The sequence below is a fragment of the Ceratocystis lukuohia genome, assembly GCF_044167205.1.
Source record: "Ceratocystis lukuohia strain C4212 chromosome Unknown Supercontig5_pilon, whole genome shotgun sequence".
Classification (NCBI taxonomy): domain Eukaryota; kingdom Fungi; phylum Ascomycota; class Sordariomycetes; order Microascales; family Ceratocystidaceae; genus Ceratocystis; species Ceratocystis lukuohia.
The window spans coordinates 2,918,353-2,945,742 of NW_027263524.1; the positions used below are offsets into that span (position 1 = coordinate 2,918,353).

The window sequence follows — 27,390 nt, forward strand, 5'->3', positions numbered from 1 at the left end:
TCACATGCTTGTAGTAGAGCCGAGGAAATGCTGCCGACGGAAGCCGAATTTTCACAGACCCCCCCAGGTCAGTGCCATTGCTGACGCTTGATAGTATGGGGCTGAACTGAATTACGGCGCAAGTTTGGTGCCTATGTCGACTAGACGCAGCTGTTGGACGAAGCGCTTGTAGGCGTCCGTAGCGAGAGGCTTGGTGAGTCCATCAGCAGCCATTTCAGATGTCTTTATCCATTGAGGTACTAAACGACCTTGCTGGACTTCTTGACGAAGCCAGTGCCTGTGGATGTCGACGTGACGAAGCTTCGTGGTGAGCTGAGCGTCTGGAGCCTTGAGAAGGCGAATCGTCTGCTGATTATCACAATAGATCTCTGGCGTAGTTGCTGGGTATCCAGCCGATTTCATAAGGCGCATGAAAGCAACTAAATCTCTTGCAGTTTGCGATAGTGCAAGAAGCTCGGCCTCTGTGGAGGAAGTAGTGACCGTGGATTGGCGTGCGGCCTTCCAATCAATAGCCCCGTTGTGTAGCAGAAAGAGAGATCCGTACGAGGAGCGACGAGTATCGATGTTGTCTGCAAAAGCAGAATCTGAGTAGACCTTGACGTCTGTTTCGTAAACTTTGAAGGCAGATTCCATGGCATCGGATGAGTACTCAATCGCAAGTGTAGGTGTGGAAGCGAGATATGCCAGTGCTCTGTCAGCAGCAGCCATGTGTTCATTGGAGGGATTCGACATAAAGCGTGCAAGTTGTGAAGCCGCAAAAGCGATGTCTGGACGTGTGACAACAGCTGGCCAATTTAATGACCCTACCTTCTGTTGATATAGATTGACAAAGTCGGGCTGTGCTTGCGTGCCTTCTCGTGGTGCCATGTTGTCAGGCCTCATGGGTGTCTGGTACTTGTGCGTGGTGACGATGTTGAACTTAGTGATAAGTCGTTTGATATACGCGTCTTGTACAAGCCAAAGCTTCCGTTGACTGCGATCTCGTAGAATTCTGACTCCCAAGAACCAACTTGCTGGTCCGAGGAAATTGGTTTCGTAAATCTTTGAGATCTTTCTTTCGAATGCGCGTAGTTCGTCAGTTGCTGTGGCTGCGTATATCAGGTCATCGACGTAGTACATGACCAGGAGAGTGCCATTGGGATCCTTGTACAGACAGTTGCAACCATTCACGGGTACCAGTCCGATGTCTAAAAGCGTGTTGGTGAGGTGTTGGTACCAGAGGTATGGTGACTGCTTTAGTCCGTAGAGAGCCTTTAACAGTTCCCAGATGTCAGTGCCTTGCGAGAAGCCGTCTGGTGCCTGTACAAAGGTCTGTTTATCGATGTTCGGATTGATGAAAGCGTTGACCATGTCCGCTTGAGCAGTTTCCAGATCGTAGGCTGCTATTATTGACATGAAGTAGCGGAAGACTCGCATTGCAGCAGTGGCGGCGAAAGTTTCTTCTGGGGTTGGCTGTAAGTCTCCGCGTACGCAAATACGTGCTTTGAACTTCTTGAGATAGCCATCTTCATCGAACTTATACTTCAAGACCCATACCAAAGGTAGGACTCCTTGTTGGTCGGCGGATTCTTTGGATGCCCAATTAAATGCTTCTTTGCTGATCAGCGTATTGATTTCCTTCTCGCATGCTGCACGCCATTGACTGGCGTATTGGGATTTCATGGCTTGCCAGTACGTTTTTGGCTCTGGAGGCATGGAGTCGCGATGCGGACGACTGTTCTTGACCCCCCAGCGAAGGAAGCATGAAATTGTCCCTCAGCAAGCTGTGCTACGGCAAGTGCAGCGTTTCGTCGGCGTGTTCTGCGATTTGGAAGGATGTTCGCAGTATCGACATCCGCGCTGATCGTGTTGGCACGAGGCGCCACATTGACTCTGCGTGATTGTGATGGTAGAGTTTGCGACGCCCCAGTGAGCTGTGTAGGCGATGATGGAGGAAGGAGATCAAACTGTGAGTTTTCTGTTTCCGGAAAATCAATGTCTGGCGTGGGACTGGGCGTGCGAGGGTTCACGGGAGGTGCTGCCGTGGCCGTCTCGTTCTGAGTGTTGGATTGTGAAGGCGAGGCTTCTGGTGAGGGCGTAGGTTGGCCACTCCAAGGTTTGACGGGTTTTTTCATTGTTATTTTTTCTGTTTCTGAGGGCGAGATGGCATCTGGTACGGGTGTTTCCACTGGTTGCTGGACTGTTTCTTGAAGAACGGTTTCCCATATATCCTCATCAGGTTCCGCAGCGGAGTCTGGCTCGATCGTGCTGACGAAGTGTTGTATTGGCTGCAGGATTGCCAGGTCGACACTTCGTGGGTCGTAAAAGTCTGTCTCGTCAAAAGTGACGTCTCGTGTGCGGATGACTGCCTGCTGACTCGGCACCCAGATCTGGAAGATATTGGTAGAATGGTATCCGACAAGATAACCAATGTGCGCTCGATATTGGAGCTTCATTCGATGCGGGATATTGCGGATCAACGGATATGCCTTGCATCCGTAGGGACGGATGTGGGCGAGCGAAGGTTTGTGTCCGTATAGCGCTTCGAAGGGCGTCCGATATCTAAGTTTACCTTCATCTTCAACTGCGAGTGCGCGAGTGGGAGTCCGATTCAGGAGATACACGGCCGCTTCCATGACTTCTGGCCATAGATCATGTGGAAGAGGTCCTCGAAGCGTACGAGCCTTCTGGACAATCATCTTACCAGCATGTTCAGCACGACCATTCTGTGCTTGAGTGGAGGCGGCGCTCGATTCAGTGATGACGCCAAATTCCTGGGTGAGCTCGCGGTATGGTGCTCCTAAGAGCGCCCAATCGTTGTCGGAGCGGAAACATTTGACGTTGCGGCCATGTTGATTTTTGACTAAAAGAATAAACGCGCGGAGATGTGGCACAACCTCCTTGCGCCGACGCAGAGGCCAAAACCAGTGTGCATGGCTGATCTGGTCGACCAGGTGGAGCCCCCATTCCATACCGTTGTAAGCGCGGTCCATCTGGATAAAGTCGAAGCAGACTCTGTCGAAAGGATTGATTGCCTGGATCTCATTTTGGTTTGATCGGCGTGAGACAATTGCGTGTGCCTTTGACAGAGCACAAGTCTGGCATTCGATGGTGGTTGGACCATGTTCCACCCCCTTCACGCCATCGACTGCTTTGACAAGATGTTTCATTACATCAGGGCCAGGGTGACCAAGCGCCTGATGCCATCTATTTTCTGCGGCGGTGATGGGCTTGCGGGGTGTTGCGCTTGTGACGGCAAACGCGCTGCTCTGGAAGAGCTCCATAGGCGTGTCATGGCCAAAGTTGACGAACAGGTGGCCATTTAGTTCTCGTAGGCGCGCAAAGACAGGTTCGTCGTCGGAAAAGAGCACATTGTCACGAGTGTTGAGGTACACTCCGCGAGATTTGAGCAGTTTGTTAGATACCAGGTTGGTGAGAAAGTCCGGCACGTAGGCAACATTGGTGAGTTTGATGAACTCGGTCTTTTCAGGGCCACTGATAGGTATGACAACCTCTCCGTAAGCCTCTATTTTGACCTTCTGGCTGCCGGCAGCGAGCCATTCATTCTGCACCTGGCGTGTCTCGGTGAAGGCCATACGTGAGTTGGTGACGTGGACGTCTGAACCAGTGTCATAAATCCAGCTGTCTCGGAGGCGCTCGAAGTGATCGTGATTTTGGACTGAGAAAGTCCCGGCGGTTGAGGAGGTTGCGAAGGCCTTCTTGATTTCGATGCCTGTACTCGCGTTCGACGGCTGATCTGGCTTGTTCTGCGCAGATTCTGGTTTCTTGACGTACTTGGTTGAGTTCTCGACTGACTTGCGTAGCTTCCAGCTATCAGCGAGTTTCTTGTTTATCGAATCGTGAATTTGCTGGTTCGCCTTCCAGTCCGATGGGCGAAGTGACGGGTGGAGGTACAGGCATGCACTGAACCGATGCATCTCTCCACATAGGCAAGCCTTTTCCACGGGCTTCTGTTTTGGCTGATCGGTGGTTGCGACAAAGGCTCCCGTCTGAGGCTGGTAACCTCTCAAAGCGTTGACCAACTGGCACTCCTGTCCGAATTGAACCAGAATATCTTCGAAGATGACTTCTTTGTTCTTTATCATTCGGGAGACCACTCGTTCTACCCAACCTGTCGGTGCGATGGGGCCAACAGACGCAAGCAGGGCTTCAACAGCGCTGGTGTTCTCAGCCTCTGACAACTCAAATTCTGTGAGAGTTGCGTGGGCTGCTAGCAGGTTGTTGATCCATACTTCAAGACCCTGCTTCTTCGGTGGCTGAAGGGCCGTCCTCCAGGCTTCACGAGCCTGTCTCTTCATCTGGGCGGTGGACTGATTGAACCGTTTGTAGAGAGCGGCGATCTGGTCCTTGGCTGTGTGTTTTTTCTTTAGCAAAAGCCGGCTGAGACTGCCGGAGACGGTTTGACCGATGAAGTCTGAGATTACTTGCAGAGCCTTCTGTTGCGCCTCATATCTCTTCAAATCGAGTGCGAAGACACGATACTTTCGCTCATACAAGGGGTCTTCCAGATCGGGGAGATGAGGTTCAGTAAGTAAGGTCTGGGTGGCGGGTGCCGCAGTTGCAGCTGCGTCAACAGTGGTTGGTGGTTCTGGTGTGAGGAGATCCCATACTGATAGGGAAATGGATTTAAGCTCTAAGCGGTGGTACCAGACATCCCAATCCGACTGAGAGGTCAGCGTGACCTCAAGTTGAAGCTTCTGAGTAGACATCTTGATTAGCGAATGTAAAGTTGCGTTAATACAAGTGAGGCGGGAAATGTGTTAGTTAGGGTGAAACAAAAGACGAGGTGACGAGAACAAGTGTAAAAAGTGAATCAGTAATAGCGAGTGCGAGTGAGCGTGAGATTCTGTGTTTTTTGCAAGTGGTAGACGTCAACCGGGCTCATAACTGTGAGAACCAACTTAGCGAGTAGTCTGAGTCTTTAGTGAAGACTTAGGTGCGGGAGCGTGTATAAAGTTGATCTTGTATTGTCTGTTCGTTCTATCTGCTAACGAGTGATGGTACGAGCTACTTAAGTATCTGGAAGTGAACCCCTTCTCCAAACCATACCTGTCCTTGTGACTGAATCTCCAACCATTAGTTCACGATTAGTAGTTGGAGTATACGATTGTGACGTATGAAGAGTAGTCACGAGGGAAAGATGTGACATGGGTGAATTGCGCTCAGACCCATCCCTGCGATCACATGCTTGTAGTAGAGCCGAGGAAATGCTGCCGACGGAAGCCGAATTTTCACAGAAAGCTGAGAAAAAGTTAAGTGGGGAATACGGGGAAAAATTAGAAGTACCTTGTACTGATTTTTTGGGTGGGGGTTCTTTTCTTTTTTTAGCGCTATTCGCATAATTCTCGGTTATGAATAACGTGCATGCATACATGGCACTTTTTTTTATACCTTTAAGATAGAAATCGCAATAAAATCACAATAAACCATTCTGTCGGTAAGCTAAGTCAGGGTTATCAGGGTCAATAACCCCTAATACAGTTCGCACAAACGTTAGGGTTAGTATCAGACATCAAGGTCTTCTTCCAAGGCCCAGGTGCTTGATCTAGAACATGGTAGTGACAGACAAGCGAACGGAACACACCACCCCGATTTTCACACTTCCATCTTTCAAAACATTTTGCTCAGACCACAATTGATATCTTGAACTTCTAAAGAGGCCAATCTCATTTTTGCCGTCGCCGCCAAGATCTACACAGTCAACACGCCAGAATCAAAGATAAGACACGCTTGACAAGATGTACACGCTAACTCTATGAGATTGACTCTATTTGAAGAGAAGACTCTAGTTAAGCTCATGCTTGATCTAGATTCGTGAGGACTACCACCCTGGCTTAGAGGTGTTGAAGAAATAGCCAACCTCCCCTCAGAACGCGATGCGGTACGTGTTGGGCAGCACTGGGCTTCACACTTCATTCAGCGACAACTAGAACTCAAGACTCGTTTCAATCGTGCATATGACTGGCACTTCATGACACTCAGGCAGTTTTATTGAAGCTGGATGTCAAGTTCAAGACTCTAACACTGACTGGCCCGCTTCCCAAAGGGACCAACACTTGGGTCTCTTTGACACCACACAACCCGACACAAGCCCTCTCACAGTCTGCCTATGTCAAGGATCGAATTTCCCATCATCAGGTAAGCTTTGTGGCCCTATTTATGATGCTATCAGCCAGTTCTCAAAGGGGACACAGGCAATAATGCATGAAGTAGTGCTTTTACACAAGGAGAACAAGTCACTATGAGTTGCAAATGGGCCACTTAGCAAACACTGGAGAGCCAAAAAGACATATGTACAGCAAGGAGGGGCCCTTACTGTAGGGGATGCCAAGGACATTCTAGCTTAAAAGGATGTTGATTGGCAGGTGGCTCAAGAAATGCGACAGAACAGTGGCCAGTCGAAGCACGCTGCGGCGGGCATTCAGCACTGTGACAATTGTGGGAAGACAGGTCATAACGCCTGTTTAGAAGATGTAGGATCGTCTGGCAAATGTAACTGTGGTTATTTTAAATAGACTTTTGTTGTTATTATATCGCAGTGGATTAATGAATGCAAGGGGTCTTGGGAAGTTGTCCCGTTCGCTTGTAAATTACGTTATACTCTTCCCCAGATGTCTCCATCACCACCCGACATGTTGTTGCATTGTGACTAGGCTTGCCGCAGACACCACAATGCTGAATCCCTGGTCGCACCGGCCTTCCCCGACCGCCACCTCTCGACGATTCGACCACGACCTGCGCACCAACATCATTTGATCATCCCTTCTCTACTACCATTGCCCCTTTTTTTCTGTAGTCGAGTTCTTTCCGGCGTAGGATGCTGGGAAGAGCTCAGTCTTCGAAACGTGGGTCACAGAGCATCTGATCAGATGCTTTATTGCTTGGCCGTAAGCGTTCTTAAGCACGTTGAAGCACTCAAAATCAAGGGGCTGAAGCAGATGAGACGAACGAGGTGGCACACAAAGCCCGATGATCTTATTGTCCTCACAATATCTCTCGACTTCGATGGAGTGGCGGCTTTTGTGGCCACTGAGGATGTAGAGACGATAGCGGCTATTTGATCGCTTGGCTGTGCACCCATCAAAGTGCTTAAGCCACTTGAGACCAGTCTTGTTATCGGACCAGCTATTCTGGGTCGTCGTACTAACCCAATCGCCCGGGATGTTGCTTTCTCGAGACCAGTTGGCGAGGCAATATGGGCCTCTACCACTGATAAACAACAAGGTCGCTTGGCCATCTGCATCAATCGCTTGGATGACTGTAACCCATCATCGGTCTCTAGACTGAGCTGGCTTTGGCTTTCCACGCCTATCTGTGCCTGTGACGACTATCCCGTTCTGAATCATGCCCATCATAAAGCCAGTCTCATCAAGGTTGTAGAAATCTTCTAATCGTGTGCCATACTTCCCGATTGCGTTCGCCAGAAGCACAAACTAGTTAGTTAACGTACATGCGGAGCGAATGAAACAGAAATCTCAACCTTCTTCCTAGAAATCACAATTGAAACGTGAAAAACCAGTTAATCAACCCGAACTATTTACTATACTCTTCCCCAGATGTCCCAACCACCGCCCGACATGTTCTTACATTCTGACTAGGCTTGCCGCAGACACCATAATACTGAACCCTCAGTCGCACCGGCCTTCTTCGACCGCTACCTACGCATCCACATCCATTCGATCAATTGCTTGATTTCCTTCCTCTACTGCCATTACCCCTCTCCTCTGTAGTCGGGTTCTTTTTGTCAACTGGCGCTTTTTTTGCGTCTCATTCGCCTGTTCAAGGTCTTTGACCAGGTAGTGGGGGGTGATATTGGCCTACGCCGATGATAAATGGCGGGATCGCTCAGACATCTACATTAATCACTTGAATGACTGCGATCCATTCTCGGTTTCCAGGCTGCACCAACTTTTGGCCCCCACACTTATTTGTGCCTGTGATGGCCATTCCACTATGAATCATGCCCATCACAAAGTCTGTCTCACAATTATAGATATCATCTGATCAGATGCCATACTTTGCAATTGTGTTCACCACAAGTATGAACCAGCTATGGATAATAGCTGGGTCTCCACACACTTGACTCTCTGGTAGTTATACTTCTGGAAAAACAAACATGTCTTGAGCTCTGTGTGCCGCCTGATGAAGTTTGAAGCCCAACATCGTGGTCTGCAAGCAACTGATCAGCCATTCCTCTTACACCACACAGAGGGGGGGGGGGGGGGATCATCGCGAATCTAAGTCAAGAATAAAGTGAATAACCATCTCTTCCGCTGGATCAGATAGCCTGTGTGATTTAGGCATAATATCGGCTCGGGCTTCGATGCCCTTCTGCTGACGCCATAGGGTTGTTCAGTTGGCTATATATATCGCTGCAGCACATTAGAGCTTTAGTTTTGGGCTATTTTGAAGGGCCTGAAGGGTCAGAAGCATTCTAGCCTCATAATTAGACTGTGACATGCTGGGTGGTTGAGAATCAGTTGATCAAATAGAGAAGGTGTAGGTTGAGGTTCTTCCGTGTCACTCGCTATACTGTTTCGATCACTATACATGTACATTATAGATGATGATTACATCTTCGCACAGGGCTCTCTGGTGATCATATTTTCGAAAAAAAATCATGTCTCGAGGCCTGGTTGTCGCTCATCAAGGGTTGAAGCCTAAGGTGTGCTAACTGGTAGTCTGTTGTGGTCAACAAGCCATTGATCGGTCATTTCTTCTACACCACGTAGTCGGGGGGATGATCCATGCGAATTTAGGTTGAGAATGAACTGATAGTAATCTGCTGCTCAAGATCGGATAGTCGAGACGATTGAAAGCGATGAGGTCAGCGCCTCAAACGCCGAGTTTTGGAGTATTTGAAAGGCTTGAAGAGTAAGAATACTTTTAGCCTCTGTATTGATGGTTAACATTTAATGACAACAATCAATTGGTCATACGGAATATGGGATTTAGGAGGGAAAAGTGCCTGCCACGGACACTTATGCATGTCAATATAATATTATAAACAACGGCTTTGCCTTTAGCGCTCTGAATTCATTTTGGACACGTCCCAAGTGGCAATACTTAGGAGAAAGAAGCTTGGTCCACATCCATGTTCAGGCATAGCCTCAAAAGCACGTCCCTTTGTTGACGGCTAAACGTCGGCACTTGAGCTGAATAAGATACTGCCTTACAGGGGATTCTCGCATGGGTGTAGAATCAGGAAGCTACGTAGCGTTCTAGAATAAGCCAATTGCTTCCTTGCATGACACCGTTTTGACAGACAAACGCGTTTGGTTGGACGGATACGCATACAATTGGTTCTGGGTTATTCTTACTTTGCGTCTAAATGTTGTGATAGCACGGGTCTAGAGGAAACTTGTTATTTTATCCAATTTTAGACTGAATGCGCTTTTTTTTTTCTTTCAGATACTGGGATGCAATGAGCGATGGACAACAGGATAATTCTAACGAAGGTGTAGTTGGCCGCCAAACTTTGCTGGCCCTATCTGATGTATGGCGGGAGGTAGTGTAATATACACGCAGGTATCTCCAATATCGTTGCTCCTCTCTCAACTACTGCTATAAACACTCAAAAAGGTAGCTTATCCTAATGTTTCAACCTATGACGTGCAAACCCCCAAGATACTCGCTGGTGTTGCCATAGGAGAGACGAGAAAAAGGTGTAAAAGACCACTACTACTACATGGGCGGACCATGTCAGTAGCAGGCCATAATCTCTAATTTAATGCGATACCAAGTTTGCCTGTATAATATTATTCTTTAGGCTAAAATTCGAGAGGTGAAGAAAATACATTTGGTAGCGAAGAGAAAATGTCTTAATTTACACATTGTGCGCTTGTGCTTCGTGCTAGGCAAATGCTGTTGGTCTGTGGGCAAATATTAGACGCAAATGCCTGAGGAATCAGAGGTGTTGGCCTTGGTCAGCTCGGATCATGATGGTCTTAGCCCAAAGTATGGATAAAAGAAAGAAGGATATGTAAAGGAAAGCCTTACATACACAGACTGAGACATATAAGAACGAGGCGCTGGCTATATGAACTGTCTTGTATTTTCCCCTCGTTCTTTAGCACAGCTTCCTTTCTAAATCTTCTCTGCATTCTGCTGTGTGAATTGGATTCAACCTTGTGTTTGCTTCTGTTTTCCTGCTTTTGCTTGATTCAAAATGAAGTCTTCTTTGTTTTTCGCCTCTTGCCTTGCCGTGGCTATGGCGGGAAGTATCGAAACGGTCCCAGATATATCTCCCGATACAACCCTTTTGGCATCTGGCGGCTCACAGGAGCCTACCCTGCCTTCCAACCTCGCCGAAATCCCCATCTACAAGGTTCCCTATGCGGAGCATCTGCTTGACAACGTTAAGACTCCGGAAGACTTCAAGGCTTTGCCACCGGTTACTTTTTATCTGCACGGCTCCAAGGTCAGCGTAAACCCTTGGTTTTACTACTCTTCTCGTTTCAAAGACGTGCCTGCATTTGCTCAGTATGCTATCAATGAGGCTTCTGAAGCCTTATCTTCTGTCAAATCTCTTTCTGCTGGCATGCCCGCTCTTATGCCTTACATGCCTGTTTACCAAGTCCCTTACCGCGAGGAGCTTCTGCAAAATGTCAAGACACCCAAGGATCTAGAGGCCCTGCCAAAAGTAACGATCTATATCCATGGTGTCAAGGCCGAGGCAGACCCTTGGCTCTACTACTCCCACCGCTTCAAGGACCTACCTGCCTTCGCCGACTACCACCACGTCGCAAAGGAAGACTCGGCCTCGAACAAAGCCCCCTCTGCTGCGGAGACTGCTCCTACCTTTGGGGAGGATGGATTGCCGACTAACCTGGACTCCATCCCTCTCTACAAAGTAGACTATCCAGAGGATCTTGTTCATAAAGTTAAGACTCCCGAGGATTTCAACAGGCTTCCGCAAGTGGTTTATTACAACAATGGATCCAAGATTGAGGTTAGCCCATGGAATGTCTACGGCAATCGCTTCGCCGGCTTGCCCGAGTTTTCTCACTATTCTCCTATGGGTTCTATTAATGATCCCCTACCTGCTTACGTTGACCAGATTCCCTGGTACAATGCCAGCTACCCGACACACCTCATCGATCAAGCCAAAACTGAAAAACAAATTCTGAAGCTTCCAGACGCCGTAGTATATCGGTATGGTGTACCTGTGGATATCCCTGCGTGGAAGATGTTCATGCTCGGGGACTTCGATAAGACTGCTACACAGCATCAAGCGATTCCTGTTATGAAGCGTGGTAACGACATCGCCGTTCCACCTCCGCCCCAGGAACCTTCTGCCTCCCAGCTACCTGAGCAACCTGAAGCAAAGTTGCCTGATAACCTGGAAAGTTTGCCATTCCATCAGGTTCCTTACAACGAGAAGGCTTTTGACAGCATTGACAGCTTTGAAGACTATCTTAAACTGCCCAGTGTCACTGTTTATGTATATGGCAAGATGTCTACTATCCCAGCCTGGATCTACTACTTCAATCGTGCTATGGAACTGGAGACGGCAATGCCTGACAATGAAGAAGAAGCCAGTCAAGACAATCATGATATGGAATCCAAGAGAGGTGTTTTTGATGAATATGTGGAAGATGCCCATGAAGAGCCATCCGAAACTATCGACCGCGGCCCGGATGCGGCCCAGATTACTCTGCCCCCTGATCTGAACGAAAAGTCTTATTGGCAGGCGCCTTACCCTATGGTACTTCTCGACAATGTCCGCAATTTTGAAGATCTCATGAATCTTCCTCCTGCCAAAGTCTACATTTATGGCACTTGTACCAATGTGGCGGCATACATTTTCTTCCGGGAGCGCTTCAAGACCTTGTCCGAATTTCAATCTTCAATTCCTACTAACACACCAACTATGACTGGGAATGAGGATTTGCCTGCTATGATTACTGCTGCCCCAGACTCGAAGTTACCTGATAACTTGGAAGAACTCGAATATTATTACGTCCCTTACGATATGAGGCCTGTCGAAATGGCTAAACATCCAGAAGATTTCAGATACCTTCCAGATGTCATTTACTACCACTACGGAAGGAAGGTTGTCATTTCTGCTTGGATGTACTTCACCAACGAGATAGGGGCTATGGCCTCAACAAGACCAGGGTTTGATATATTTGACTTTTTCAACTCTCCTGCTACTTCTACTTCCCTCCGTCCACTTTCGCTTGTGCCAAGAGGTCCTGTCATAGCCCGTAGAAGTTCAATTGTGCAACCTACCGCTTCTCGAACGATTGATCCTGTTATCACTGAAGCTCCAGAGTTTAAGCTGCCCGATAACCTGGCTGAATTGCCGTTTTTTGAGGTTCCCTACGATCGGAGTCTTATTGACAAGATTGAAAAGCCTGAGGATTTCATAGGTCTGCCAGCCTACACTCGCTATTATTATGGCCAGAAGGCTGTTGTCCCAGCGTGGATGAATTTCTATGAAAAGTTGATGGAAGTATCCAAAGGCAGAACTTCATTCATTGCATATGAGTTCTTCGCTACTGCTCCCCCCGCTTCATCTTCCTTGGGTCCTTCCATCGTACCTCCTGCAGGTGTAAACGACCAACCCCCCATCACTGGAGCCCCTCAGGCGACCGCTGCTCCTCAGACAAGCTATGACGTTGCTGCTGCGGGCGGTAAGATGGATCTGCCTGATAACCTACACGACATTCCTAGATTCGAAGTTCCCTATGATATGAGCCTTCTCGACAATTGCAAAACAGCAGAGGATCTGGCAAACCTCCCAGATGCCATTGTTTTTGAATATGGCGATATGAGGCGTGTTCCTGCCATTCAGCGCTTTGCTTCGAAGCTGCTGGAATTGGTGGAGGGTAGCACCACCTCCATTGATCCTCTTGACATCTTCAAGCCTGGACCTGATTTTGCCACAGATGAGCCTCAAACTTCGACTACCTTCAGCACCATTACTCGCACTATTTTGAGTGCGTCTCCCTAGACCATCAAGAGTTAAAAGCAATCTCTCTGAAAATTTTAGACCAAGTTGGCTTTGCCGCAATAGCTAGAGCTTTGGTAGTTCAGCTACAGCAATATCTGAGACAGGGCATGGTATAGCGATGATGCGAGTGTTCAAAACCAATGGTAGTAGAATATGTGCGATGTAGAGGAGGCTAAGTGTACTCCTGCGGTAATCGCACTAATAAGCTGTTTTTTTATACTTTGCTTTCCTGTTTGTTTTTGGCATTAGCATGTATTTTCTAGTAATTAATAAACTTCTGATTACAGCAGCTTTGCATTTGAACGGGCCTTGGTCCTATTTGCCTGTAGACAGAGACCTCCAAAGGTTTGGACAATATCTTTTTCCAGATGGAAGCCACTTGTTGTTAGAGCTCTAGGTCAGGAATTCCTCGTACAGTCAACCTTCTATTCTTCGTGTTCTCAAGGGGATATAATGTGATATCACAAACAACGGCTTTGCATTTTGTGCTCTGCAATTTTCATGCGTATATACAAGTGTATGTGGCCGTATAAGAAAGAAAGAATTCTAGACCATATCCCTTCAAGATAATCCTTAATTTTGCCACGGGAAATAGGGGCTGTGTTTTCTAGGTTTGTCGTGCATCACCTTAAAAGCATATTGGTGGTTTGGTTGTTCATGGCTCCAAGTTCAACTAGATACAGCGATAATTTGAAAGAATTGTTGATACCTACATTAAAGATCAAAGTAAACAACTTAGAGGCGTAAGCAGTGAGCAAAGCATCGCCAAGCCGCTTAAAACCTTCGCAGTGTAACAACGCGCTTTTGAGTCGCATAGGGATCGAGACATGATGCGCTCAAGAAAGAGACCAGACTGTGACAGGCCGTTAAAAACATGTGCCGCAAACGAACAGAGGAAGAAATCTCACTCATCCCGGTGGGATGAGTAGCTGCCGCAACAAAGCCGCCGGCAAACGAGGAGAAAGCGAACAGTCCTGCGAAGACAGCCTAGGCCTCCTTGGAGGCTGCAAGCATAGATAGCGGAAAGAAAGCCCCCTTACTTTGTATAGGTAGCCAAGATGACAGCAGGAGAGCCAGCAGACACCCAGAGCGCTGCTGCTGCCGCTAAGTCCCACAAGATCTCTAAGCAGTGCCTCTTGTGGTGCCTTCTTTAGTGATATTAGCAGTGTTATTTGCCGTTTTGTCGTCTTTTCTTTATCTTGAATTGTCTCCATATCCCGCTGATCCATCGCCCCAAGGCTGTTGCCATACTCCAATTGACTGAGTTGGCGCCATATTGATGCAATTATACAGCGGGAGCTTTGGTCTAGAATCAGCTGTATAACAGGGGATGGTGATGGGATGATTCTTTGACTTTCGTAGACAGACTGAGATAATGGAAAGACACTTGATTCATCTTCACTGAAGGTTGTAGTGTCAAGTTTGGTTCCACTTTAAACGACATATGACCATTTTATTGGTTAGATTATTGTCAAATAGGTTATGTCATTGGTTCAATTACTTCGTGGCAGGTGGGGCATTAAATTTTCAGGTGTGAGTAGGAAACCATCGTGGTGCGAATAGGAACACCCAAAATTATAGCTGTATCTAGTTGAACTTGGAGCCATGAACAACCAAATCATCAACATGCTTTTAAGGCGATGCACAACAAACCTAGGAAACACCGCCCCTATTACCAATGGCAGAATTAAGTTTTGTCTTAAAGGGATATGGTCTAGGCTCCTTTCTTCCTTATATCGCCACATATAACAGTAGATAGTAGGAGGACGTACTAAATTTCCTGTGAAGAAGCGGAAGAAGGAAAAAGTGATTATTGAAGTTGTTCTGTATTTATCTAAGTCTAGTTTGAGGGGCGGATCTCAGCCGGTTTATATATACCTACATCACTACCATGTTCTAGCTCAAGCACATGGGCCTTGGAAGACCCTTGATGTCTGATACTAACCCTAGTGTTTGGAGGAACTGGATCAGGGTCAGCAATCTTGGTAACCCTAACTTAGGTTACTGCTGTTGTAGAATTGCTTGTCTTGATTGTTTCCTCTCTCCTTCGTCCACCCTGAGTACTTCGACTATGAGATATAGATACTTGGGTTTACAGTCACGTGTCCTTTCTTCCATGTCTGCTTAGTCATGTTCTGACAACTGCCAACATATACTTGTATAGACTCATGAAAAGTGCAGAGCAATAAAAGCAAAGCCGTTGTTTGTGATATGACATTATATCGCCTTAAGAAGGCGAAGAATAGAAGGATGACAAGACGAGGAATTCCCGGCCCAGAGCCCTAGAATAGGACGACAAGTGCCTTCCATCTGGAAAAGATATCATCCAAACCTTTCGAGGTCTCTGTCTACAGGCAAATAGAACCAAGGCCCGTTGAAATGCAAAGCTGCTGTAATCAGAAGTTTATTAATTACCAGAAAGTAAATGCTAATGCCATAAGAAACAACAGGAAAACAAACTATAAAAAACAACTTGTCAGTGCGATTGCCGCCAGAGTACACTTAGCCTCTTCTATATCCCACGTATTCTACTACCATTGGTTTTGAACACTCGCATGATCGCTATACCATGCCATATCTCAGATAATGCTGTAGCCGAACTACCAAAGCTCTAGCTATTGCGGCAAAGCCAACTTAGTCTAAAATTTTCAGAGAGATTGCTTTTAACTGTTGCTGGTATTGGGAGATGCACTCAAAGTAGTGCGAATAATGGTGCTGAAGGTAGTCGAAGTTTGAGACTCTTCTGTGGCAAGACCAGGGCCAGGCTTGGAGATGTCAAGAGGATCAATGGAGATGGTGCTACACTCTATCAATTCCAGCAGCTTCGAAGCAAAGCGCTGAATGGCAGGAACACGCCTCATATCGCCATATTCAAAAACAATGGCATCCGGGAGGTTTGCCAGGTCCTCTGCTGTTTTGACATTGTCGAGAAGGCTCATATCATAGGGAACTTCGAATCTAGGAATGTCGTGTAGGTTATCAGGCAGATCCATCTTACCGCCCGCAGCAGCAACGTGATAGCTTGTCTGAGAAGCAGCGGTCGCCTGAGGGGCTCCAGTGACGGCGGGTTGGTCGTTTACATCTGCACGAGGTACGATGGAAGGACCCGAGGAAGATGAAGCAGAGAAAGTAGTGGCGAAGAACTCATGTGCAGCGAATGAAGTCCTGCCTTTGGATACTTCGATCAACTTTTTATGGAAATTCATCCAGGCCGGGATAACAGTCTTGCGGCCATATGTATAGCCTGTGCAGTCTGGCAGACCTATGAAATCCTCAAGCTTTTCAATCTTGTCGATAAGACTTTGATCGTAGGGAACCTCAAAAAACGGCAACTCAGCCAGGTTATCGGGAAGCTTAAACTCTGGAGCACTAGTAATAACAGGATCAATCGTTTGGGAAGCGGTAGGTTGCTCATTTGAACCTTTATGGGCTACGACAGGACCTCTTGGCGAAAGCGAAAGTGGACGGTGGGCAGTGGAAGTAGCAGGAGAGTTGAAAAAGTCAAATATATCAAAGCCTGGTCTAGTTGAGGCCATAACGTCTATCCTATCGGTGAAGTACATCCAAGCAGGAATGACAACCTTCTTTCCGTAGTGATAGTAAATGACATCTGGAAGGTATCTGAAATCTTCCGGATGTTTTGCCATTTCAACAGGCCTCATATCGTAAGGGACGTCATAATATTCGATTTCTTTCAAGTTGTCGGGTAATTTGAAGTCTGGGGCAGCAGTAATCATGGCGGGCAAATCCTCATTCCCAGTCATAGTTGGCGTTGAATATTGAGGTTCGGCCAAGGTTTTGAAGCGGTCCTGGAACACAATGTATGCCGGCATATTGGTAGAGTGGCCATATATATAAACTACAGCAGGAGGAAGATTCATCAGATCTTCAACGTTGCGGATATTTTCGATAAGGCTCTGGTCGTAGGGTACCTGGAAAAACGCCAATTCAGCCAGGTTATCGGGCAGCTTGAACTCTGGAGCACTAGTGATGATAGGACCAAGCGTTTGGGAAGCGGTAGGTTGCTCATTTGAACCTTTATGGGCTACGAGAGGACCTCCTGGCGAAAGCGAAAGTGGACGGTGGGCAGTAGAAGTAGCAGGAGAGTTAAAAAAGTCAAATATATCAAAGCCTGGCCTAGTTGAGGCCATAACATCTATCTTATCGGTGAAGTACATCCAAGCAGGAATGACAACCTTCCTTCCGTAGTGGTAGTAAATGACATCTGGAAGGTATCTGAAATCTTCTGGACCTTTTGCCGTTTCGACAGGCCTCATATCGTAAGGGACGTAATAATATTCGAGTTCTTTCAAGTTATCAGGTAATTTCGAGTCTGGGGCAGCAGTAATCATAGCGGGCAAATCCTCATTCCCAGTCATAGTTGGCGTGTTGGTAGGAGTTGAATATTGAGGTTCGGCCAAGGTTTTGAAGCGGTCCTGAAACACAATGTATGCCGGCATATTGGTAGAGTGACCATAAATGTAGACTAAAGCAGGAGGAAGATTCATGAGATCTTCCAAGTTACGGACATTGTCGAGAAGCTTCATAGGGTAAGGCGCCTGCCAAAAAGACTTTTCGTTCAGATCAGGGGGCAGAGTAATCTGAGCCGCATCCGGGCCGCGGTCGATAGTTTCGGATGGCCCTTCATGGGAATCTTCCAGATATTCATCAATAACATCTCTCTTAGATTCCATATCATGGTTGTCTTGACTGGCTTCTTCTTCATTGTCAGGAATTGCCGTCTCCAGTCCCATAAAACGATTGAAGTAGTAGACCCAGGCTGGGACAGTAGACATCTTGCCATATACATAAACAATGACACTAGGCAGTTTAAGATAGTCTTCAAAGCTGTCAATGCTGTCAAAAACCTTCTCGTTGTAAGGAACCTGGTGGAATACCAAACTTTCCAGGTTATCAGGCAACTTTGCTTCAGGTTGCTCAGGTAGCTGGGAGGCAGAAGGTTCCTGGGGCAGAGGTGGAACGGTAATGTCGCTACTATGCTTCATAACAGGAATCGCTTGATGCTGCGTAGCAGTCTTATCGAAGTCCCCGAGCATGAACATCATCCAGGCAGGAATATCTATAGGTACACCATGCCGATACACTACGGCATCTGGAAGCTTCAGAATTTCTTCTTCAGTTTTGGCTTGCTCGATGAGGTGTGTCGGATAGCTGGCATTGTACCAGGGAATCTGGCTAATGTAAGCAGGCAGGGGATCTTCAATAGAACCCATAGGAGAATAATGAGAAAACTCGGGCAAGCCGGCGAAGCGATTGCCGTAAACAATCCATGGGCTAACCTCAATCTTGGATCCATTGTTGTAATAAACCACTTGCGGAAGCCTGTTGAAATCCTCGGGAGTCTTAACTTTATGAACAAGATCCTCTGGATAGTCTACTTTGTAGAGAGGGATGGAGTCCAGGTTAGTCGGCAATCCATCCTCCCCAAAGGTAAGAGCAGTCTCCGCAGCAGAGGGGGCTTTGTTCGAGGCCGAGTCTTCCTTTGCGACGTGGTGGTAGTCGGCGAAGGCAGGTAGGTCCTTGAAGCGGTGGGAGTAGTAGAGCCAAGGGTCTGCCTCGGCCTTGACACCATGGATATAGATCGTTACTTTTGGCAGGGCCTCTAGATCCTTGGGTGTCTTGACATTTTGCAGAAGCTCCTCGCGGTAAGGGACTTGGTAAACAGGCATGTAAGGCATAAGAGCGGGCATGCCTGCAGAAAGAGATTTGACAGAAGATAAGGCTTCAGAAGCCTCATCGATAGCATACTGAGCAAATGCAGGCACGTCTTTGAAACGAGAAGAGTAGTAAAACCAAGGGTTTACGCTGACCTTGGAGCCGTGCAGATAAAAAGTAACCGGTGGCAAAGCCTTGAAGTCTTCCGGAGTCTTAACGTTGTCAAGTAGATGTTCCGCATAGGGAACCTTGTAGATGGGGACTTCGGCGAGGTTGGAAGGCAGGGTAGGCTCCTGTGAGCCGCCAGATGCCAAAAGGGTTGTATCGGGAGATATATCTGGGACCGTTTCGATACTTCCCGCCATAGCCACGGCAAGGCAAGAGGCGAAAAACAAAGAAGACTTCATTTTGAATCAAGCAAAAGCAGGAAAACAGAAGCAAACACAAGGTTGAATCCAATTCACACAGCAGAATGCAGAGAAGATTTAGAAAAGAAGTTGTGCCGTAGAAGGAGGGGGAAATACAAGACAGTTCACATCGCCAGAGCCTCGTTCTTATACATCTCAGTCTGTGTATGTAAGGCTTTCCTCTACATATCTTCCTTTCTTTTGTCTACACTTTGGGCTAAAACCATAATCATCCGAGTTGACGAAGGCCAACACCTCCGATTCCTCAGGCATTTGCGTCTAAAATTTGCCTCCAGACCAACAGCATTTGCCCAGCACGAAGCACAAGCGCACAATGTGTAAATTAAGACATTTTCTCTTCGCAGTTTTTGCTACCAAGTGTAGTTTCTTCACCTCTCGAACTTTAGGCTAATGAATAATATTGTACAGGCAAGCTTGATATCGCATTAAATTAGACATTATGGCCTGCACCTGACGTGGTACACCCATGTAGTAGTAGTAGTCTTTTACAGCTTTTCCTCATCTTTACTATGGAAACACCAGCGAGTATCTTGGGGGTTTGCATGTCATAGGTTGTAACATTAGGATAAGCTACATTCTTGAGTGATTATAGCAGTAGTTGAGAGAGGAGCAACGATATTGGAGATTCTTGCGTGCATATTACACTACCTGCCGCCAAAGTTTGGAGGTTAACTACACCTTCGTTAGAATTACACTGTTGTCCATCGCGCATTGCATGCCAGTATCTGAAAGAATAGAAAAAGCGCATTCAGTCTAAAATTGGATATAATAACAAGTTTCCTCTAGACCCGTGCCATCACAATATTTAGACGCAAAGTAAGAATAACCCACAACCAATTATATGAGTTATCCATCCGAACGCGTTCGTCTGTCAAAACCGTGTCATGCAAGGAAACAATCGGCTTATTCTAGAATCCTCCGCAGCTTCCTGATCCTACAGCTATGTGAGAATCCCCGCAAGGCAAATAACAGTGCTAATATCACTAAAGAAGGCACCATGAGAGACACTACTTGGAGATCTTGTGGGACTTAGCGGCAGCAGTAGCACTCTGGATGTCTGCTGACTCTCTTGCGGTCATCTTGGCTATATATACGAAGGAAGGGGGCCTTCTTTCCGCTATCTATGCTTGCAGCCTCCAAGGAAGCCTAGGCTGTCTTCGCAGGACTGTTTGCTTTATCCTCGTTGGCCGGCGGCTTTGTTGCGCCAGCTACTTATCCCACCGGGATGAGTGAGATTTTTTCCTCTGTTTGTTTGCGGCGCATGTTTTTAATGGCCTGTCACAGTCTGGCCTCTTTCTTGAGCGCATCGCGTCTCGATCCCTATGCGACTCAAAAGCGTGTTGTTACACTGCGAAGGTTTTAAGCGGCTTGGCGATGCTTTGTTCACTGCTTATGCCTCTAAATCGTTCGCTTTGATCTTTAATGTAGTTAGTTACCAACAAGTCTTCAAAATCATGAGTGCGTGCTCCTATTCGCACCCATGACGATTTCCTACTCGCACCTGAAAATTTAACGCCCCACCTGCCACGAAGCATTTGAACCAATCACATGCCTAAATTAGCAAATATCCAGCCAATAAAATAGTCATACTGGCCCCACTTGTCAGTAACCTAAGTCTCGAACTTGAACTTGAACTTGAATATATTTAACGTCTACGGGAATCACAGAGATCAAACGACGCCGGACTGGTTACCGGACAGAAATTAACCCTCTGCAAGGTTCACTATAGAGTTTTGGCGAGCGAAGCGCAATTGCTCCCAAGTTACCTTGTTGCTCGTTTCCACTCTACCGTGGTTAAAGTACAATAGGCAGAAAAAAAAAAATTAAAAAAAGGAAAAAAAAGGAAAACAAAGAAAGGAAGCAAAGAACGAAAACAAAACCAAACACCAATCATCAAACAGAGAAACAAAACAGTGAACAAAGCGTAGAAAGAATGCAAAAGAAAAGTAGCAAACAAAAACAGACTCGTACCTCCACACACCCTCTCCCGGCAGATCACCTTCTCCCACACCGTCCTCTCTCACGTCCCAATGCGGAACACCCTCCACTTAGGGTCTAGTTTCCCTGCCAGATATCTGCAGCTCTTGTCTCCTGTGAGGAGCTTTCGTACAAATATCATGGACAGGTTCTTCTCATTGCCTAGACATTCCCATGGGTGGGTAAAGGTCTTGGCCTGATCGCACCCTGCGACTGGGCAGTGTAATTCTGCGTTCCTGTGGTTGAGCCGCACGTGATACTCTTTGAAGTCGCCGTGTCCGGAGCGCGCTGCCAGGATCCGGGCGACTGTGCCTCTGTGTAGCCCCTTCATCCAGCCGATGTCGTATGGTCTCGGCCAGTTCAGCGCTCCGCCGAGGTGCTTGATCTTTGGGCAGTTTTCTTTCATCCAGTTTCGGAAGTCGGCTTTAAAGGCTTCATTCCACCTTCTTGCTGCCGTTAGTGACATTGTGGCCTTTGGGACCAGAAGGTCTTCGCTCTTGCAACCCGCTTTGGCCAGCTGGTCGACTGCCTCATTGCCCGGGACTTCGCAGTGTCCTGGGACCCAGTGCACCTTGCCCACCGGCTTATCCAGGGCCAGGTTGTCTGATCCGCCTTGCCATCTTGCGAGGGTGCGGCGGATCTCGTCTATCGCAAGCTGCGAAGTGCCCGGTTTTTGCATCCTCCGGCCAATCCGCTTTACCACTCCCAAATTGTCGACACATAGGTTCAGGCCTTCTGCTTGTGAGGGGGCGACTTCAGCGGCCGCTCTGACTGCCTTTAGGGCGGCAATCGCTTCCGCATCCGCCACTTCTCTGTATCTGCCGCATGAGCCCTTGCCCTGTGCGAGTATTTTGCCCCGGAAGTAGACAGCCCAGCCTGCTCCAGTGTCTCCATCACTGTTACGTGAGCCGTCTGAGTAGGCCCACATCGTCTCTTGTGACTCTTTGCTGAGCAGGTCCAGGTGAGCCTTGGCTGCCTCTTCTTTGCTCAGTTTCTCTGCCAGCGACTCGGCTGGACCTTCCTGTTCTGGCCGGAGTTTCGTCGAGTCCCTGATCGGGTGTGGTAACAGGGCCTTTGCCTCATCGATGCTCCCGTCAATCGTCGTCCAGTACAGAGGGTGGTCTGCATTGCATGTTGAAGCCCGAATCCCTCCTGTCCGCAGCATATCTATGACCCTGATCCAGTTCGCCCTTACGTTAGGGTTAGCATTAGACATTAAGGGTCTTCATCCAAGGCCCAAGCGCTTGACCCAGAACATGGTAGTAATGGATATATAAACCGGCCGAGATCCGCCCCTCGGACTAGACTTAGACAGAAACAACACAACATCAATAATCACTCATTCTCCTTCTTTCTCTTCTTCACAGGACATTCAGTACGTCCTCCTAATATCTACTGTTAGGTTTACTTCTACACTACGTCCTTGGACTTCACCCCTTTTATAATGCTCATGAATGGATATTCAGCCACAAGAGGTATAAATAAGTGGGGCATGTATGGGACGCCCCTTAACCTGGATAGTGCGCCACGCAACAATAATCACTCACGTTGATGCATATATATACGGGAGTCTCGTACGTATAGCGATCCTAAAAAGGTATGTCGATTCTTCTGATTCTTATGCTTGATGAAGAAGGAAGGAAACTCCGTGACAGACTTCCGAAGCTGACGCTTCGTAAGTCTATGTCAGAGTGGGGTCAGGGTCACATTGTCATGTGACCCTGGACCCAAAACCCAGACTCCTCAATTCAAGAAAGTCTACTCTGGGCCTCTTGCGCTGAGTGTTGTATGCAGCCTTCTTCCCTCCCTCTACCTCCTGTGATACCTCTCATGGTGCCTTTTTTAGTGATATGGCCAGTGTCATTTGCCGTGTTTCCGTCTTTCCTTTGCCTTGAACTGTCTCCATATCCTGGTGATCCATTGGTTCAATTACTTCGTGGTAGGTGGGGCATTAAATCTTCGGGTGCGAGTAGGAAATCGGCATGTTGCGAATAGGAACACTCTATCAAAAACCTCCTGTAAGTCACCAGTACCTCTGACCAAATAGATTTATATCCCACAATTAATAGTGCAAATTGATGGGACGTACTGGATGTCCTTAGAAGGGGAAGAAAAAGGGATCTATGATTTGTGGTTGTTGCTCGTCGATCTAATTCTTGATTGAAGAGGGAATCTCAACTGCAGACAGACCTGCAAAGGTTCGGGCGGTGTCTTTTGTTCTTTTGTCAGATGGAAGCCACTTGTTGTCGTATTCTCGCGCTTTGGGTCGCGAAGTCCTTGTATTGTCATTCACCTATACTTTGTGTCCTGGGCGACTTTGACCACGGAGGGGATCTTATATTGGGGGTCGTATGGATTTATATGCACGCCGCCACTAAGTGCAGGTCGGCCTCACCATATTCTGAGAGATCTCTTACCAGGAATCGTCCCATAAATGCCGGCTTCTTTTTTTGACTTTTCACTTTGCATTGAATTGCTAAAGTTGGTGTTTGAAAAAAAGAAAACACTATATCCGCCTACTTTTCTGCCTGCACAGCCTAATATACAAAGCACTGTCGTAAGCATTTGTGGAGTTAGTCGGTATACGGCCCAATTCATCGCGGTCTATCTCAGACTCCACCACGTCCTACACAGCTTTCTAGAATAGCTCTAGAATCCCGGATTTTCTTGGTTTGCATGCAGATTTGTCCTCGGGCGCCACGTTTTTGGCATTGACAAGTTTGGTGCTACTCATCAACAGTCTGACCGACCCGAGGTTGGCATTACGGCTTTAGGAAGCCCCCATTGCTGTGCCTTATTTTAGGCCTCTGACACCTGTTAGCCTGTATTTGTTTCTCGGGCTATCATAGCTTAGACCATAACACCATTCGCTTTTGCGCTTTGTGCTGACATATGCCCTTTCAAAATGTTTTAGTGGCCCATTCTCCGGACTTACAGCCAAGAAAATGTGCATCACGAGTCCCGCGTTTAACTCCGCAACTCTCTGTTACTGTCAAGTATGAATTATTTTCCCGTTTTTGAAGGCATTAGTGTAAGCCGAGCAGGCCATTAATTTGTACAATGCCAGATTGTCAACCAGACCAAGTCACGAATTGTCAAAGACCAAAGTTTGAAAGTCCAGATAGAGCAAATCATGCAGGTTAAAGGATGTATAAAAAAGCAGGAGAACTCCGCATTAATTAGCCCTTTCCTCTTGTCTGTCTTCACCATCAATCTCTTTCTTGTCCAACACACCTATCCTACGCTCATTGACTATATTGACTCCAAAGTTGCATTGTTGTTTCCAGGTCATCGTCGTTCATTCTTCCTTCAAAAATGAAGACATCTTTGTTTTTCGCTTCCAGCCTTGGATTGGCCATGGCGATAGGTAGTGACACTGTTGTACCTGTCCCTGTTGCTGCGGCGCTCTCAGCCCATGCTGATCCACAGGGACTGGCCGAGGCTTCCAGCAGCCGGGTTAGAGATGGAGAAACTAGTGATCCCGTTATTACTGCTGCTCCAGAGCTGGAGCTGCCGGCTAACCTCAAAGAACTCAAATCATTTGAGATTCCCTACAATAAGGATCTTATCAACAACATCAAAAAGCCCGAGGATTTCTTCGGCCTCCCAGACTTCACTGTATACGTGTATGGCCAGAAGACTGTTATTTCAGCTTGGGCATATTTCACCCAAAAGTTGGAGGAAGTATCTAAAGGCAGAACGTCATTTGTTGCACATGAGTTCTTCGCCGCTGCTGCTACTACTTCTCACGCCCCCTCATTTTCCTCAGGTCCTGCTATTGTTCCTGGTGGAAGTGCAGGTGAGCTAGCCGCTGCCACACAGACGGTTGACCCTACTATTACTGCCGCTCCAGAGCTACCTCCTAACCTGAACGAAATCGATTACTTCAAGGTTCCCTACAATGAAAAACTCATCGAACAGATTAAAAACCCCGAAGATTTCTTCGGTCTTCCAGATTACACTGTCTATACTTATGGCCGCAAAACTGTTGTTCCTGCCTGGCAACACTTCTATAAAAAGCTGAGGGAGGTTTCGCAAGATAGAACGTCATTCATCGCACACGAGTTCTTCGCTGCTGTTACCGCTGCTGCTCGGGCCTCTTCATCTTCTTCGGGCCCTGTCAGTGCGACTCCTGCGGCCATAAACGCCCCGCCTATCATGACTGACACCCCTCAGACAAGCAATAACGCCGTTGCTACGAATCCTAACATAGATCTGCCTGACAACCTACATGAGATCCCTAGATTCGAAGTTCCCTATGATATGAGCCTTCTCGACAATGTCAAAACAGCAGAGGACCTGGCAAACCTCCCAGATGCCATTGTTTTTGAACATGGCAAAATGAGGCGTGTCACTGCCATTCAGCGCTTTGCTTCGAAGCTGTTTGAATTGGTAGAGGCTAGCACCACCTCCATTAATCCTTTTGATATCTTCAAGTTTGGCCCTGATTATGACACAGAAGAGCCTCAAGCCTCAACTACCTTCAGCACCATCATTCGCACTGCGTCGCGCGATCCGCTTGAGATTGGAGTCTAGAAGCTGTTCTAAGCTTGGCTCATTGGAGCGATAGCAGTCTAGGCCTGGCCTGGAATTTGATCTTGTCTTAAAACCTCTTTGCACAGTTGGTAACTGCTCCCCTTGAAACTTTCCACCAACGTAATTGCATGTTTCTATTTTTTTTCTTTCCTCTTGTTTACCTGGGTTAGTCTTTTGCGAGTTTTGTTTTTTGCACCCACAATCTAGATTGTTGTAGCTTGTGTTTCTCTTGATTTAATATTAGCTTCCACTGCTTTTCTTTCCCAAGTCTTTCATACCGCGAATTATTTTTACACTTCTCGTATCGTTAACATTCATCTCCATTTATCGTTACTTGCAAAGACTATCGTTATCATTATTTTAGGTTGTAACACACTCCCTTGCAAATACCTACTAGCGTATATCAGCGTCATCTTAGCTCCCTCTCCCTGGAGCCTCCCAAGTTCCAGCAAAAAGTGTATAGTTGGAATGGTGTTGCTAGACTTTTAAGTACCAACTGGTGGCTTGGAAAACTCCAGAGCTTCAGACATTCCTAGCGCTGCCTTTGGAAGTATAAAACCTAGTAGATAGCAGCGCGTTGACGCCAAACACTACCTCCCACTCACACTTCAACTCACAAGCCACCCCCCATCTCCAACTACTCAGTTTCAGCATGCAGCTATCTTTATTGCCCGTTAGAGCTGTTCTCGGCTTTGTTGCCGGCATTCAGGCGGCTTATATTCCCCCACATGCCGGTCTTCAGCGTAAAGGACCACCAATGGAGCAAGACCACTCAAAAAGCACCTCATATCCATGGGCCAATTCAACATGGCCATCAATCAATGATTTGAATATGCTGCCCACGCCCCGGATTAAGAGCGGGATTGCTAGACGAGCTCCAACCGAACACGCCGGATTTATGGTACCCAGGCCACTCCTGCTTAATCCTGCTGGAACTGCTATGAGCTACCGCGAGTTTCAGGAACCGCTGCGGGCCTACATCCCGGAAGGCAGCGCCATTGTCGTCAAGAACGAAAACGGGAACTTGTGGGTTGAGCCAGCAGCCAGTGTTGCCACCATCAATGTGACACAGACTACTACTATCCCCACGTCTACTGGTAATAGTGCCGATCATTCAGACACCGACCCTGTAGGCCCTGTGATCCTGCCCCAGACCATCACGGACAGTACATGCCTCAAGCATTTCCTAGGCATCAACACCGAGGAACCTGCGCCGGAAAGTTGCACCAAGGTTATAAAGGGTGCCATAAGAAGGCACGAACGCAGGCGCACATACCGAACCTTTGGTAGCCATGAGCGTGAGGGTCAAGACGCCAGTATCTCGCCCCTGGACCACAGCAGCCCTACGTGGCAGAACCACACTTTGACATCAACTTTGACCGGCTCTCCCACAGCTGCAACTGAGGCCACTGGTCTACCGACCTCCAGATATGGACGTCAGAGTCATCCAGGCTGGTACAATAGGGCGTACGGCCGCCACTCCAGAAATAGACGAGCTGGCAAAGCAAACTGCGGGCAGGCCTAGAGTCTCATTTGCGCTTTGTAGGGAGACGAGACCAGTCATGCAGAAGGTGGGGTTGTTGCTGGTCAACAAGGGAGAAACTAGGTTGGAATTTTATGTGTTATGGGTTGCTTATGTGATGGGTTTACGTGATTGGTATCTTCAAGCATGATGCATTTCTATGCTGACTCTTTATTTTATTCTTATTATTTCATGTTAGATAGTGCTTAAAGATAGAATTATTATTTGTGAATTACTAGTTTTCTTGCCTCCCTGGATTTTGTGTGTGCTGTGCTGTGCTGCCTATGTTTGTG

The 27,390-nt window shown here is 47.4% G+C and overlaps 6 protein-coding genes across 6 annotated transcripts; 3 read left to right on the forward strand and 3 right to left on the reverse strand.

The window, feature by feature from the left end:
* Positions 1-111: 111 nt before the first annotated feature.
* On the reverse strand, positions 112-4,709 carry HOO65_050619 (reverse transcriptase family protein; the record flags this gene model as incomplete). The annotated part of the gene is made up of 2 exons (XM_071003087.1): positions 112-1,628; positions 1,676-4,709. 2 exons carry the CDS (start codon positions 4,707-4,709, stop codon positions 112-114), a joined length of 4,551 nt encoding a protein of 1,516 aa, XP_070858678.1.
* A 5,459-nt stretch (positions 4,710-10,168) lies between these two features.
* HOO65_050620 (uncharacterized protein) lies at positions 10,169-12,958 on the forward strand (the record flags this gene model as incomplete). Its single annotated transcript, XM_071000968.1, has 1 exon — positions 10,169-12,958. The coding sequence occupies one exon, from the start codon at positions 10,169-10,171 to the stop codon at positions 12,956-12,958; it is 2,790 nt and encodes a 929-aa protein (XP_070858679.1).
* A 2,663-nt stretch (positions 12,959-15,621) lies between these two features.
* Positions 15,622-19,041, reverse strand: HOO65_050621 (uncharacterized protein; the record flags this gene model as incomplete). Its single annotated transcript, XM_071000969.1, has 1 exon — positions 15,622-19,041. One exon carries the CDS (start codon positions 19,039-19,041, stop codon positions 15,622-15,624), a length of 3,420 nt encoding a protein of 1,139 aa, XP_070858680.1.
* A 2,041-nt stretch (positions 19,042-21,082) lies between these two features.
* Positions 21,083-22,255, reverse strand: HOO65_050622 (putative double-stranded RNA/RNA-DNA hybrid binding protein; the record flags this gene model as incomplete). Its single annotated transcript, XM_071000970.1, has 1 exon — positions 21,083-22,255. The coding sequence occupies one exon, from the start codon at positions 22,253-22,255 to the stop codon at positions 21,083-21,085; it is 1,173 nt and encodes a 390-aa protein (XP_070858681.1).
* Positions 22,256-24,354: 2,099 nt separating this feature from the next.
* Positions 24,355-25,575, forward strand: HOO65_050623 (uncharacterized protein; the record flags this gene model as incomplete). The annotated part of the gene is made up of 1 exon (XM_071000971.1): positions 24,355-25,575. One exon carries the CDS (start codon positions 24,355-24,357, stop codon positions 25,573-25,575), a length of 1,221 nt encoding a protein of 406 aa, XP_070858682.1.
* A 652-nt stretch (positions 25,576-26,227) lies between these two features.
* Positions 26,228-27,100, forward strand: HOO65_050624 (uncharacterized protein; the record flags this gene model as incomplete). Its single annotated transcript, XM_071000972.1, has 1 exon — positions 26,228-27,100. One exon carries the CDS (start codon positions 26,228-26,230, stop codon positions 27,098-27,100), a length of 873 nt encoding a protein of 290 aa, XP_070858683.1.
* Positions 27,101-27,390: the final 290 nt, after the last annotated feature.